General features: G+C 30.5%; 1 protein-coding gene across 5 annotated transcripts; it reads left to right on the top strand.

The window, feature by feature from the left end:
* Positions 1-1,455: 1,455 nt before the first annotated feature.
* On the top strand, positions 1,456-14,656 carry LOC136202240 (probable LRR receptor-like serine/threonine-protein kinase At3g47570). 5 transcript variants are annotated; one of them, XM_065992741.1, is made up of 5 exons: positions 1,456-1,741; positions 2,491-2,547; positions 9,829-9,972; positions 12,165-14,150; positions 14,236-14,656. In XM_065992741.1, exons 4-5 carry the CDS (start codon positions 13,862-13,864, stop codon positions 14,589-14,591), a joined length of 645 nt encoding a protein of 214 aa, XP_065848813.1. In that variant the 5' UTR covers positions 1,456-1,741; positions 2,491-2,547; positions 9,829-9,972; positions 12,165-13,861; the 3' UTR covers positions 14,592-14,656. The 5 variants fall into 5 exon arrangements, with proteins under 5 accessions (XP_065848813.1, XP_065848812.1, XP_065848816.1 ...); XM_065992740.1 differs by having other exon boundaries at positions 2,491-2,562; XM_065992744.1 differs by lacking the exon at positions 14,236-14,656 and having other exon boundaries at positions 2,491-2,562; positions 12,165-13,888.
* The last annotated feature ends 947 nt before the right edge of the window (positions 14,657-15,603 follow it).

Genomic DNA, 15,603 nt, shown 5'->3' with positions numbered 1-15,603 from the left:
TATTAGAATCTCACACTCGGACCTTCATCGTGTTATTTTTTCAAGGCATGTGCGACATATCTTCCGCATGTAATTTATTTTGGCAATTAAGTGATTAATTGACTATATTTTACAAATGTTGATGGGGCTATTTGAACATTATATACAAGTTGAATGGGCTATCGAAACATATTTGAAAATTCAGGTAATTGTGTTGAAAATTTTGAATTTATTATTAAAATAAATAATAATAATAATTTGTGTGCCTTGGACTTTCATGATATCATCTCATGTGATAGATTTAGTCTAAACAAACAATTTGTTACTGATAATTAAATCGCAGATGATTGCTTATTAATAATCAAAATTCATATAACTTTTGAAAAACAAAAAATTGTTTCCATTGATAATATTAAAAGTTGATTATTGCAATAAAAATAAAGTTTTTAAATAAGCAGAATCTTAAAGCAGAATCCTAAACGAAAAAATGAAATTTAGAAATCGAATTTTAAATGGAAAATGAAATTTAAAACAATAAAGTCTGCAGATCACCGTTTTTTTTATTGAGTTAATAATACTGTTACTAAATTTCTTTTTTTCTTTTTTTTTTCTTTTTTTTTTTTTGGTTAAAACGCTAACAATCAAGTCTGCAGATCACCATTTTTTTAATCAAAAGTCTTTAAAATATAGGAAATTGTTTCATTTTATCGACGCACTTATTTAGAATATCTGATGTGACAGTTCAATAATAGTCAAACCGGCTTTTTCAAATTTTCGGTAATATAGGACTAAAATTGATCCCGCTTGAAAACCGCACGGATAAATTTGTTTAGTAATTTTCACCTGGTCAGTTACCGTTAGATTTAAACTTATTAAAATCATATGATGGAGATTAAAATCGTCGTAAGACTTAGATTCACATCTCCTAAATCTAATTCTGACGGAGCAAATTCACTTGGTCACTGACTAAGTGAAAGCCACGGAAATTTGTATTATGTTATACGTTGGGATCAAATTTATCCTTATCTTTATTAATATTATTATTATTATTATTATTTATTATTTATAGTCTAAAATTTATAGATGGAGAACATACTAATAAACTAAGCCCAATTTTAAATTCAAGTTACAATTATTAGTCTGCCATTCACTACTCTAAAATCTAAATTCTAGATAGGTTAGGGGACGACTTTGACTTGAGTGGAGTGTTTTTTTCAAGTGATAATATTGTTTATCTTGTAATGGATGAATTTGACAATTATTGATCTTATAATTATAATGGTTGATTTGATTCATTATATATTAAAATTAGTAGAATGACCAATTCCATCATCATATCTCAAAACACTGCACTTTGATTTCTGATGGGGAGACTACACTCTTTCTTGCTAATATTGTATGTATGTTGTTTCTTCAAATGCTTAGATGGGAGGATAACGAGAAATATCAGCACTGAATATATCAGTTTGTAATTGGATTGGAATTACTTGTGGAACTCGCCATCGCAGAATTACAAAGATACTACTTCAAGGCATGTCTCTAATAGGGACGATTCCGCCACAAATTGGAAACCTTTCATTCCTAGTCACTTTCTCTTTGCACAATAACTCTTTCCATGGCTCTCTGCCAGTTGAACTTTCCAATTTACGCCGATTGAAGGTGTTTAACTTGGGATTCAATTTTTTCAACGGGCATATCCCCTCATGTATTGGATCTTTCTCTCGGCTTGAATATCTTGCTCTCGACTCTAATAACTTTGGAGGTTAATTTCTAATTTCCCTTGTCTGTACCTTTTTCCATGTTGTAAAAACATTTCAATTTTAAACCTAACCTTGTAGATTTGGCCTCCACATATAAAACACTGCAATTTTAAATCTAACGTAGCTTCATTTTTTAATGCGTAATTTCATGTTTTGAACATCCTATAACATTTCACGTTCTTGCAACCGTATAAAGTTTGAAATTGTATATCTTCTATTAGTGAAAAAAAAAATCATTTTCTATATATGAAGTTTGAAATAACACTATTTTTTTTTGTACATAAAGATTTAAATTGTTCCATGGTAATCATAGAACTAATTTTTTTCTAAAGTAGAAAACCACAGGTATCACAAAACAAATCTAAACCCTCAAAATCGGATTAAGTACATAAATAATAAATTATATATTTTTTCAGGAAGTGGATGTTTAATTGTATTAAATTATTTGCAAGTAGTACGAATTATTTGCAAAAGTAATGAAATGGGATGAAGATTCAAAGCATCATAAAGTTTATATTTAATCAACCTAGATCTAACAGTGAATGACCATAATTCATTTGGTCATTAGATATATTCTCCGTCTTAATATTATCACAAAAAAAATTTACTAAGATAAAAGCCGCTTATATTATGATCCTCAAAATCTCAAAAGGGATGAATGACTTTTTTTGTTTTTTTAAAATTTCCGTTGAAATAAATAATTAAATGTTTAAACGATCATTTTATATATAATTTTCATCTATCGCTACAGGTGGAATTCCAATACAAATATGCAATTTATCAAATCTCCATCATCTTTACCTGGGAGGTAATAATCTTGAAGGTCGGTATGTTTAATATGAAATTATTATTTATATTACTCATAATTATTATCTTCACTTTGATTCTTGGATTTTTCCATAAATAAACTAACATGTAATCTTTCATCAAAAATATGTTTACTCATATTCGTGCTTTAGAATTCTTGTCTTTAAAAATCATACACTGGTCCACGCTCATCGTACCAATTAAGAAGTTAGGATATGAACAGTCATTTGCCCTTATATGTTATACCTGTGTCGGGAGCAGTCCTAGGATACACTTTAATGGGCAAGATCTCCTTATTGTAGAGTAAGATCTCCTTATTTATGTGCTTAGATCAAAGACGAGAAAAGTCCTTACCTGTGGTCTTTCTCATGTCACAGTCACATTAGCTAGCCTCAAGACGACTCTTGAGGATGGCTCGATCTCGTTGGTGGATCTAAATCCTCCTTAGAGCATCATTCGTGGGCTTTGAGGCATATCAATAACTAATTATTTTATTCATAATTTTTTTGAAAGAAATTATTTTGTTAATTAAATGGTGATTGAGAGCTCAATATCATAAATTGAGAAATTAGAAAATAATGTGTACAAATAAAAATTAAGTATATTCGTACTTATGAGGAAATACTATTAAGGACCGAGTTATGTTTTATACTGTAAGGGTTAAGGTGTAAAAATACCCTCAACGTTTTGGGTCAGGAGCAATTTTACCTCTAACGTCTAAAATGGTGCAATTTTATCCTTAATATTAGAAGCCAAGAGCAATTTTACCCCTAACGTTGATAAATTTGGTCAATTTGAGAAATAATTCATCAAACTGTCTTCTCGGTCATGAATCTTGTCATCTACACTTCACGCATGCGTTATTTTATCAGTAACAAATCACAAACATATGTTGGGATGTGAAAACAATAAGAAAAAAATATTAAAAATATATTGTCTTTTGTACGAATTAGACAAAAAATATTCAAAAAATTCACCGAATTTATAAATATTAATCTCCAATTTTATTATTAAATTACAAAAAATATTATATTTTTTTTAGAACAAATTGATATGCAATTGGTGCAAAATAAAGAAAAAAATGACTGTATTTTAAAAATTGATCCAATTTATCAACGTTAGGGGTAAAATTGCTCTTGACTACAAACATTAGGGGTAAAATTACACCATTTTAGACGGTAGGGGTAAAATTGCTCCTGACCCAAAATGTTAGGGGTATTTTTGCATCTTAACCCATACTGTAACATCATTTTTAGAATTCTATTAGAGAAAGGGTAAAATTTAACGGATTTTCATTTGCTTAGATTTTTTTTTTTTTGTATATTAATACAAACTAGTTTTAGACCCGTGCTTTGCACGGTTTTTTGTTTGATTTCATGCGCATTATAGTATTGCTGAATAAATGACTCAATATTGTTAAATATTTCAAATTGTAAATATATTTATTATTTATTATTATTACACATGTTAAATTGCAATAAACAAAAAGAAAAAAATAGAACAGTTTTTAAGAAAAAGAAAAGGAAAAAAGTTGTAACTAACGAAGAAAAAGAATAGAGCAGTGGTTAAAAAAAAGTACTAATAGTATTAGTTAATGTTTGTAAGTATACAAATTGATAAATTCCTAAATCTAGAAGACTTATAACTCTATAATCCATGGTGCACGAATTGATAAATTTGTAAATCTAGTAAACTTATAACTCTATAATCCATCGTGCACGAATTGATAAATTTGTAAATCTAGTAAACTTTTAACTCTAATGCATCATGATTCAGCGCAAATCATATACCATTTTTTTTAATTGAAATAATAAATAAGTTTCAAAACGAAATCAAAATTGCCCAAAAAATCTAACTAAAAAGTTGCAAGAAATTAACTATTAAAAATATGTAATTAAATATAATTTAGCTATTTGAGAAGAAAGAACTCTAAAATTCAAATTTAATTAATAAGAATTAAAGAGAATTGGAAGTAAATATAAGCTTACAAATAAATAAAATCTGCGACAACTATATTAACGGCTATATTTTTATAGCATTGCACTAATAAATCAAATTATAACCAATTAAAACCTTAAATTAATTCTTTCAAAAAACATCTTAAATTAATTCATAAATTAACATATAAATTACATTCATAAACATGATGTATGATGTCAGAAATATATTAAAAATGTGCCCAAAAAAATTCCAATAAGATCTTAAATTATCCTCAAATCCATCCAAATAAATTTGATAAACCTCTTATTTATCAAATGATAATAAAATTAACTCTACTTTAGCTTATTAAACTCAACAAAACTTGCAAAGTTGCCATCAGAAACATAAGACGGTGATCACATAAAGACAAATAGTCCCGGTACGGGTTGAGATCGATGTTCAACATCTGATTTGAAGTAGAACCAAGCAACAACACCAAGACTATCCAGATGCAGTCCCAATTCCACCAGCAAAATCCTACATTGGCCACTGATGTTCAATAAGCACGATGGATTATTTTCCAGAGCAGCCAGAAGTAAAGAGATCAATATTAATCATATCTAATTTCTTAAATCTATTGAGCCTCGTAACTGGATGATTAAATCCTAATCTAACTAAATAAAGTTAGAAAATCGTTCACCCGAAAAGATCATGCCTAAGTCTTGACAATTATTGCATGATTATAATGCAATTTGGCAGAAACAATACCAATTTTTTATCTGGAGAATATGAGATTAGCACAAAACTAAAGGACCGTCAATGAAATAGCAGCAGACTGAAGCTTCACACCATCACTCTCCCATTTAGATTCTGGGGCAGTAGCTCTAGCAAGAATTGTCTGTACAAAACGAAACATCAAAACGATAATAAGAACTTGGCTGATATAATTAAAGTAAGAAAACTGTGGTGCGAAGCATGTTCAACATGATCAAATACGATGCACAATCTGCAGAATAAAAACTAAGAACTGACTACAATTTCCGAACAGGAGTGAGCAATTCTGGTCTAAGACAATACAACAACCAATGTTAGAACAGTAAAATGTGTTTCGTGTTCCTATGCCTTAGGCCTAGGCTCCAGGACCCCTTTGCACCTTTAACAACTATGGGTTTCAAATCTAGCATTTATACTCAACTCGACAATTGGATCATCGAATTCTTTACATTTGAAACTGTTTTAAACACCAATTTCATACATCCTCATTGCAATGGAAAAAGATTTTAAATTAATATACCTTTGAGATAAAAAAATTACTCCAAGGACAAATCCAAATCGCATTTGAAGTTTCAATACATACAGAAATAGTTCAGGAATATCTTGTGTAAGGTTACCAAGCTAATAACTAGTTTGACAAACACACAAACTATGCAGTGCAAGCAACAATGATATTAGCAAAGCAACATGATTTTTTAAAACTTTCAAATCATATTTCATCTTCTAATCAAAGTGACCAAAAGTAACATAGTTTTTATCCACTTGTCAAGGATTCCTTATTGAAAAACATAGTTAACAATAGTCTCCTATATTTCCTGCACCTTTTCTAGACTTAGATAGCATCAGATTTGGTTCATTAGCTTTTCCAATATTTATTTTTCTTTAAGGCATTTTTCACCTCACCTACTATGATTCCTTTATAATTTGCTTGCTCAATGGAACTCTTAGATCTCCAAGCTACTTGAATGCTTTCCATTGAAGAGCTTATAAAAATAGCTTCCCCGTCTCTCCTGCATACCTTATCTTTCATTAAGACATTACCATTACCATCCTTTATGCATCTCACTTGACTTAGTTTTGAAGGCTAGGATGCATTGATATGCAATAAAATTGTATGTTTTGAATTGATATTATCATAAATTTTAATAAATTATGAAGGGCATCTTATACTCATTAAAACAATTTCCCTATTTTTAATTTTTTTTATATAGTAAAAATTCAGATGCTATTATATAAGGACACTAAATGTCTACATAATTCCACCAATCTATTTCTTTGATTCGTTTAGTTGTTTCTATCAACGAATACCACTCCTTTGTCAAAAATCTTAAAATAAGCTAAATTAAACATTGTGCTAGAAAAGTAATCTATCCTAGAGTACCTTTGCAATGTGTGAAATGGGAGACTTGTTATGAAAGAGGGCCAAGTCCTCTACTGAAGTGCCTCTGTATATTTACCTTTCCCCTCAATCCCATAAGTTTATAAATAGCACTAACCAGGAATAAGTTTCGAAAGAGCACTAATCAGGAAATTTTGTTGTACCAACCATTGATCCAAGATTACAAACAGGATTTCGCCCAGCTGCTGCAACAAACCTTTGCGGATGCCTGCAGATTATAAAAATATATAACTTAAGACATGTGCGTGATAGTAATACATGGAACTTGCTCTAAATTTCTTCTGTTTTAGGGGATGACAAAATAAAAACAAAAACTCTAAATTTTTGGGCAAATGAAATGTGTTTATATATAAAAATAAAATGAAGCATGCATTATGATCTAATAAGGAACCTTGAATCGAACAGGGAAATTAGCATCTCGATCATTGCAGAAGATAGTGCGATGACCAGGAGCCTGAGTCTGGATACGACCTAATCCAGCCGTCCGAGTACGATCAGTCAAGCTCGCTTCGTGACCTAATCTTCTTCCATCCACCATTCATCGTTCTCATCACCAGAATATGGAAATGCACAAATCGATCCAAATTTCAAAGCAACTCAAACAAATTTCTCCAGAAAGAATAATCCAATTGAGGGAGATAACAGTTGGGAGAAATATAGAGATAAGCAGTTGAGTGGTGATTGAGATTGAGATTGAGGAAGTGGGAGAGAAGAAACCGGTGAGGACGTGGGTAGTTTTATTAACAGTTAACTAACCATGGTTATGCAAAAAGCCAGAAGAAACCGTAATAGAGTAACGTAATTGTAAAGAAGAGGATGAGTTAAAGATAATCTACAAAAATTACACATCAGCAATAGATAATTAAGAAAACGACACATCAGCAATATATTCTACAGAATTAGTATATATATAGATAAAATGAAGCATGCATTATGATCTAATAAGGAACCTTGAATCGAACAGGGAAATTAGCATCTCGATCATTGCAGAAGATAGTGCGATGACTAGGAGCCTGAGTCTGGATACGACCTAATCCAGCCGTCCGAGTACGATCAGTCAAGCTCGCTTCGTGACCTAATCTTCTTCCATCCACCATTCATCGTTCTCATCACCAGAATATGGAAATGCACAAATCGATCCAAATTTCAAAGCAACTCAAACAAATTTCTCCAGAAAGAATAATCCAATTGAGGGAGATAACAGTTGGGAGAAATATAGAGAGAAGCAGTTGAGTGGTGATTGAGATTGAGGAAGTGGGAGAGAAGAAACCGGTGAGGACGTGGGTAGTTTTATTAACAGTTAACTAACCATGGTTATGCAAAAAGCCAGAAGAAACCGTAATAAAGTAACGTAATTGTAAAGAATAGGAGTAGTTAAAGATAATCTACAAAAATTACACATCAGCAATAGATAATTAAGAAAACGACACATCAGCAATATATTCTACAGAATTAGTATATATATAGATTTTACTTAGAACTGTCGGAGATTAATATAAGATATATGATTGGGCTTTAACTATCCGTTTGAGCTTTTAGTTCAATCGGTTTCATGACATGGTATCAGGGCCTCTATGACCAAACGGTCGAGGGTCCGAGTCCCGGCAACCTCATTAATTTGTGGAATTAAAAACACATGATGGGATGAGCCTGTGTTGTGCACGCTGCAAGCCCAATAGGCATTTACGTGTGAGTGTGTGTTGGAGATTAATATAAGATATATGATTGGCCCTTAACTATCAGTTCGAGCTTTTAGTTCAATCGGTTCCATGACAAGAACCAATAATAATTTTTATTATAAAAATCGCATTGGTTAGCATGCAAAAGGTTACATATTTTAAGATTACTTTTCAAACATTTTATATAAAGTTTTTGGAAATCTCACCATGCTTCAAAACTTATATATTAGCTTTAACAAATTCAAAGGTACCTATAACATTCACTTCCTCTCGAAATTTGATCGGAGATAATTACTATGGAAAAAGCATCATCATGTGCCTAGTCATTCTGATTTTGATGTACTAAGTTCTCAAACTTTTATTTTTAGTCATATTAAGCTCCTGATAACCAAAAAGTCATCTTTTACATAAAACTCGATCAATGGAGCGTTATTCAATTTATATGCGTTCGAATTTCATTTATAAAAGTTCGAAAATAAGTTTTTTTATATGTGTGATGCGATTGTAGCAAAACTATAAAAATCTTATTTTAATTTTTTTAAAGTATAATTTCAGGCACAAATAAAAATGAGTGCAACTATATTAAGTGATGTTTATAATTAACTAATTTGACAATACAGGGACTTAATGCGAAAAACTTAGGCAAGGTTTGCCTACACATCAATATATTGAAAATAGACTAATTGACCTAAAAATATTTTGAATTTTCATTTGAAATCTAGAAAAGAAAATATAGCACATTAAGGAAAAATATAAGCTAACCAAAGAAGCATATTCTATGAGTATATTTGTTGTATTTGGTCTCTACAATTACTTTTTTTTTTAGTTGTTGACTATAAATTTCAATAGACAAAGCAAGTAGATAAGGATAGTTTATCCCCACTAAAAGTTCCTATAGCTATAAAATGTTTCTATAGAAATCAATAAAATTAAATTTCTATAGTCTTAAGAATTAAGAACGAGTAATTTTAAATTTAATGGAATTGTGAAATTTATTAGAGGATTCAGGTTCTCCAATTCAAATGAAGGATTTTCGATACAAAAATTGACACGTGTTGTAGATCTCACAACACATGAACAAGTTAAAAAATCATTTCATTTATTTATATGTCAATTTTGTGTGGATGGCTCTTCACTTAACTTAGAAGACATGATTCCTTTAATCATTTATCTTAGAACATAGCCAAATTTATCGTATTAATTCTTTTATTTCTTTAGAAAATATATGCTCCCTCTATTCTAAGTGCAATAGGCTTAGCGAAATGTGTTGTAGCAATATATAAAGGCACTGTTTTAGTACAAAATTTGATCGAACAATCAATTCACATGTGAAAGATTCGATTGACATATCGCAAGAAAATTTTGATAGATATTTTAAATCCATACATAACATGTATCGCCATATATGTAGCACCTAGAGTTACATATTCTACTCACAATATCATATATATTTAAAACAATTGAATTAAGCTAATCGGTTACAAATTTATCCTTTGTTTAATTACTATAGGAGAAATTCCAAAGTCCATTAACAATCTTGTAAATTTGGAGTTTTTATACATGTCAAGAAGTTCCATTGGTGGCCAAATTCCTTCATCTATTGGAAATCTTACCGGGCTAAGGTTTCTTTACTTCTATGAAAACAAGTTGACAGGTATATATACATACTTGTATAGATGTCAAATTATAATTATTCTAAATTCAATCTTTAATATTTTGTGAATGCAAGAAATTTCTATTAGTAGTACTTGATTATGAGGTTACTATTTTATATCTAAGTATTGAGTCTTGACACCTACTTCCATTTACATACTTAAAAGTCCAAATACAGTTTTTCGCCCCTTGTATTGTACTTGTCCAAAAAAGTTTGTCCACTTATACTTTGACAATTATATTTACCCCTAAATTTGCTTAAAGTGACATAAGTACCTTTTAGCCCGCCCCACACCCCCTCTCCCACACAATCTTTCTTAAATTGATTAGAGGTGAGTATGGCCCGATTCGATTTAAAAACCAAACCAAATAACATGGATTTTTCTAAATATTGAACAAAAATATAATTCGATTAGGTTCATTTTTGAACCAAACACTCACATTTCCTTTAATAATTTGTTCCAATTTTTTTAAGTTTCTACAACTTCTAATTCTATCACATGTATCTTTATATTATATTATATATAACAATTAATATTTCATTCGATAGGAACTAATAAATATTCATATGTATTTTATATAATGAAAAAATAAAATTACTAAAAATTGTATATATATAATACATATTAGTAAGTTTCCATTGAAATTTTGAGAGCATGAAAGGAAAAGCTGAAAATCTATACAATTTATATATATATATAGTGGTGAATCTAGAATTTGAGGGAGAGGGGCGCAAAATTCTACTATAAAATTTTAAGACAAAAAATGTAAAATTGTTCAATTTTTTATGACAAAAATTACAAAATTGTTCAATTTTTTGTGACGAAAAATGCAAAATTGTTCAATATCATGCATTATTTTCATCATTTTTTTGATAAAAAACGTAAATTATAATATTTCCGACTCGTAATCATCCATTTCCGGAATTCTCGGGTTGTTACGCATCAAATATCCCTAACGTTTTGGGTCAGGTGCAATTTTCTAACATCTAATATTTGTAGCCAAGAGCAATTTTATCCCTAACGTTGATAAATTGGATCAATTTCAGACACTATTATAAAATACAGTCATTTTTTTCTTTATTTTGCACCAATTGCATATCAATATTGTAATTTTGCACAAATTTTACCCCTAACATTGATAAATTGGATCAATTTCAGACATTATTATTCATGACCAAGAAGACAGTTTGATGAATTATTTCTCAAATTGACCCAATTTATCAACGTTAGGGGTAAAATTGCTCATGGCTTCCAACATCAGGATAAAATTATATAATTTTAGACGTTAGGGATAAAATTGCTCCTGACCCAAAACATTAGGAGTATTTTTACACTTTAACCCTTATTTTTGAACTATTTTTTTTTAATGGGATGAGGGCCCCCTCCTCCTACATCAGCCCCTCCCTGACTTCCTTCAATATTCATTTGTTTCCATTGATAATGAAGGGCATGATGGATAAAAGTTAAAAACCTAAAAATAAAAAATCAGCTCGTTTTCGAACCAAACTGACTGAGAAATAAGAACTGAACCGAATTAAAGTTTGGTTGGGTTTGGTTTTTTCAGGTTTTCATTTTTTTGTTCGGTTTTGCTCACTGTTAAAAATAATCTATTGATTCCATGAACTTGCTTAATGTGTATATATTTCAACTTTTTCAAAATATATCCTTAATCCGCCACATGGATTTTAATAGGTTAATAAATCACTTTAAACAAATCCAGATGGGAAATATGACATTTTAAAAATGCATAGAGGCAGTTGAGTTTTTTTAAACAAATATAGGGGCTATGAATATAGCATTAATTGTGAAAAGATACCTATAAGTACCAAACAAATTAATTAGGATTTAACCAATCAAATTCCCAAGCTTGAGAATCATGTTCACAATATAGTCCACACAATTTGAAATGAAAACTAAAGTAAATTTTAACAAAGAATTCATTTAGAAATAAAAACTAGAATTTAAAAATAATATACCAATTAAAAAAAATCCAGACTTGTATGAAAAACCTCAAATATATTTTCTTTATGAGTATAAAAAAAATATAATAACACTTATACAATTATAGTTTAATTTAGTTTTACTATCTTCCTTATAATTTTTTTTTTAATAATCTTCCTTATAATTTTAGTTGAATTTTTTTATAAACACAAATTTTATTTAGAATTTATCAAATTAATTGCCACTGCAGGTAGCATTCCATTTGAAATGAGTAACCTTGCTTATCTCGAGCAACTAGATCTCGGAATTAACAACCTTGATGGAATGCTTCCTTCCAACATTTTTAATATTTCAACATTAAGAATGTTGTCATTGGATCATAATCATCTATCTGGCAGTCTTCCTCCAAACTTTGGTCTCCATCTTCCCAATCTTGAGGGAATTTATATTGAAGAAAATAAGTTTCATGGTCCTATTCCTATATCTCTCTCTAATGCGTCTAGGCTCACTAATATGGATTTGGATTCAAACTTGTTCTCTGGCTCTATACCGCTTGGTCTTGGCAATTTAAGAAATCTTCAATATCTCTATTTATGGAACAATCAACTCACTAGTCAATCTTTATTGACTTTATTTTCCTCATTGGCCAATTGCAAAAATTTGATAGATTTAGAATTGAGTGATAATCCATTGAAGGCTACTCTACCAATTTCCATAGGAAACCTCTCTTCTTCCCTTCAATATTTCTTTATGCATGGTTCTGGATTAACGGGAACCATTCCCAAGGAAATTGGCAACTTAACTAGCTTGATTTCATTAGATCTAGGAAATAACTATTTAAAAGGATTCATTCCTAAGACAATTAGAAAAATGAGGAAGCTGCAAATATTACATCTTGAGTTAAATAAAATCCAAGGGTCTACACCTTCTGAATTATGTGGGTTACAGAGATTGGGTGATATATATTTTTTTGAAAATGAGCTCTCCGGAAATATTCCTTATTGCTTTGGTAATCTCACTTCTCTTAGGAATATTTATTTTCAATCCAACAAACTCAATTCTACTATTCCGTCAAATTTTTGGAGGCTTAAAGATGTCATTGAACTCAATCTATCATCAAATTCCTTAAGTGGTGATCTTCCAATAGATATTGGCATCTTGAAAGCTATTATATTACTTGATTTGTCTGGAAATCAATTCTCAGGTATTATCCCACCCACCTTTGGAGGCCTCCAATCTCTAGAGCGTCTCTCTTTGTCTAATAACAGATTGGAGGGTTCTATTCCTGAATCATTTGGTAATGTGATAAACTTGGAATTCATGGATTTATCAATCAATAATCTCTCAGGAAAATTGCCAAAGTCTATAGAGAAATTAAAATATCTCCAGGTTTTTAATGTGTCCTTCAATGAATTACAAGGAGAAATTCCTAATGGAGGACCATTTATGAACTTATCAGCCCAATCATTTCTGGGAAATAAAGCACTTTGTGGGGAACCTAAATTCCAAGTCAATCAGTGCAGAACTAGCAATCAAAACCATTCAAAGAAAACCAAGATAACCCTGGTTGCAATTGTATTAACATGTTTGGCACTTGGAATTGTTATTGTCATTCTAATTTGGTATTGGAAAAGGAAAATAAGACTGTCGACTCACCAAGTGAATTTTCCACATTTACCAATATGGCAAAGAATTTCTATTTATGAGCTTCAACGGGCAACAAATAAATTTGATGAGGTGAACTTGCTTGGCAAAGGGAGTTTTGGTTCGGTATATAGAGGGAATCTTTCAAATGGCTTGTCCGTTGCAGTTAAGGTTTTCAATTTTGAGTCACAATGAGCATTTAAGAGTTTTGATATAGAGTGTGAAATACTACGTGGGATTCGGCATAGAAACCTTGTGAAAATACTCACCAGTTGTTGTACAACTGAATTTAAGGCTTTAGTCATGGAGTTCATGCCTAATTGGAGCTTGGAAAAGTGGTTGTATTCTCACAACTACTTTTTAGACATTTTCCAGAGATTGAACATAATGATTGATGTTGCATCAGCAGTTGAGTATATTCATCATGGTTCAATGAATCCTATTGTTCATTGTGATTTGAAGCCGAGTAATATCCTTCTAGATGAGGATATGGTAGCTCATGTAACTGATTTTGGCATAGAAAAACTCATTGGAGAAGATCAATCTTTCATACAAACTATAACACTTGCAACTGTTGGATATATGGCACCAGGTGATGTTTGATTTTCTGCATATATATTATACTTAAAATAGTAATTTGTTTTTTGTGAGGCTAACTAAATCAAATTCTAATGTAGAGTATGGATCAGAAGGACTTGTTTCTATAAAGGGCGATATATATAGTTTTGGTATTCTGTTGATCGAAACTTTCACAAGAAAAAGGCCTACAGATGAGATGTTTAATGAAGATATGAGTATAAAGCAATGGGTTACAAAGTTGTTGCCTTCTGGAGTCGCTCAACTTGTGGATCCTAATTTGCTTATGGTCGATGAGCGAGACTATTTGGCTAAGACAGATTGCACATCTTCGATTATCAACTTGGCCTTGAAGTGTTCTGTAGATTTTCCTGAAGAGAGAATTAGTAGTAAAGATGTTGTGAGTGCTCTTAACAAGATGAAAGTTAAACTTCTCGATGATGTTCAACCGGCTTAATAAGTATGTAATCATATATCGATAATTTTTTTTTAAGAAATATATCAATAAAGGCTAATTTATGGTTCTAATGATTTAGTTAATTTTCTTTTATTCTATTATTTTTTCATAAATTAATATCAGTATTATTCTTGTCAACATACTATTTCACATGCAAATTAATTTAAAACAAGTTACATACACCTTGTTAGAATAAATTAATATCAGTTTTATTCTTGTCCTACAGCTTTGCATTTATTGAGACCCTTACCTTACGTATTGCACACTACAAAAAGAAAAACATTTTTGGGGATGAGAAAAATTGTTCCCAAAATCTTACAAATTCGTCGGCTACATTTTAGGGGACATTTTTCTTGTCTCAATTTTTCATCCTTGATTTGTCCGTCCCTGATTATATAGAGAACGCAAAAAAAAATTATGTTGTGTCTATTTCAAAGGACGAATATCATCCTAGTTGAGAGGGATGATTGTGTTCCTCAATCATAGGGATGACATGTCGTTCTCGTTTTGAGTTTCTGATTTTGTTTTTATTTTGAAAAGAGAAAAAAAGAACCAAACATTGCCAAGAAATCTAAACCAATTGATTCTTATAATAGACCACTCTAGTTACTTCAGATAAAAAAGCCTACTGGAATCGTGAGATATAGCATCCATGTTACAAAATTACCAACTAGATAAAAGCTTATAATATGAAAAGAAATAATACAATTACACATATGGATTTTCATAAACACCAAATGATACAGATTGAAAGCGATAAGGTGAGGTTTTAATCGTAAACCAACGAAGATGTATTTCTCTAGCTAAATTAGGAGTGAATCCCAAATGATAAAAAGGTATAAACCTTGAGTTCTGAAAGAGAAAGTTTAGATTGATAAAAAATTGTTATTCCTTACAAAGATGGGGTTTAAATACTTCCCTTAAAGAAAACTAAAAGACATAATTACCCTTACTAGGGTTACAACTGAAGAAAGAAAATAAAGGGTAAAATAGGTAGAATGTATATCCTTCC

The sequence above is a fragment of the Euphorbia lathyris genome, chromosome 8, assembly GCF_963576675.1.
Source record: "Euphorbia lathyris chromosome 8, ddEupLath1.1, whole genome shotgun sequence".
Lineage (NCBI taxonomy): Eukaryota > Viridiplantae > Streptophyta > Magnoliopsida > Malpighiales > Euphorbiaceae > Euphorbia > Euphorbia lathyris.
The sequence above is the reverse complement of the archived record's forward strand: the minus strand, read 5'-3'. Positions and strand labels throughout refer to the sequence as shown.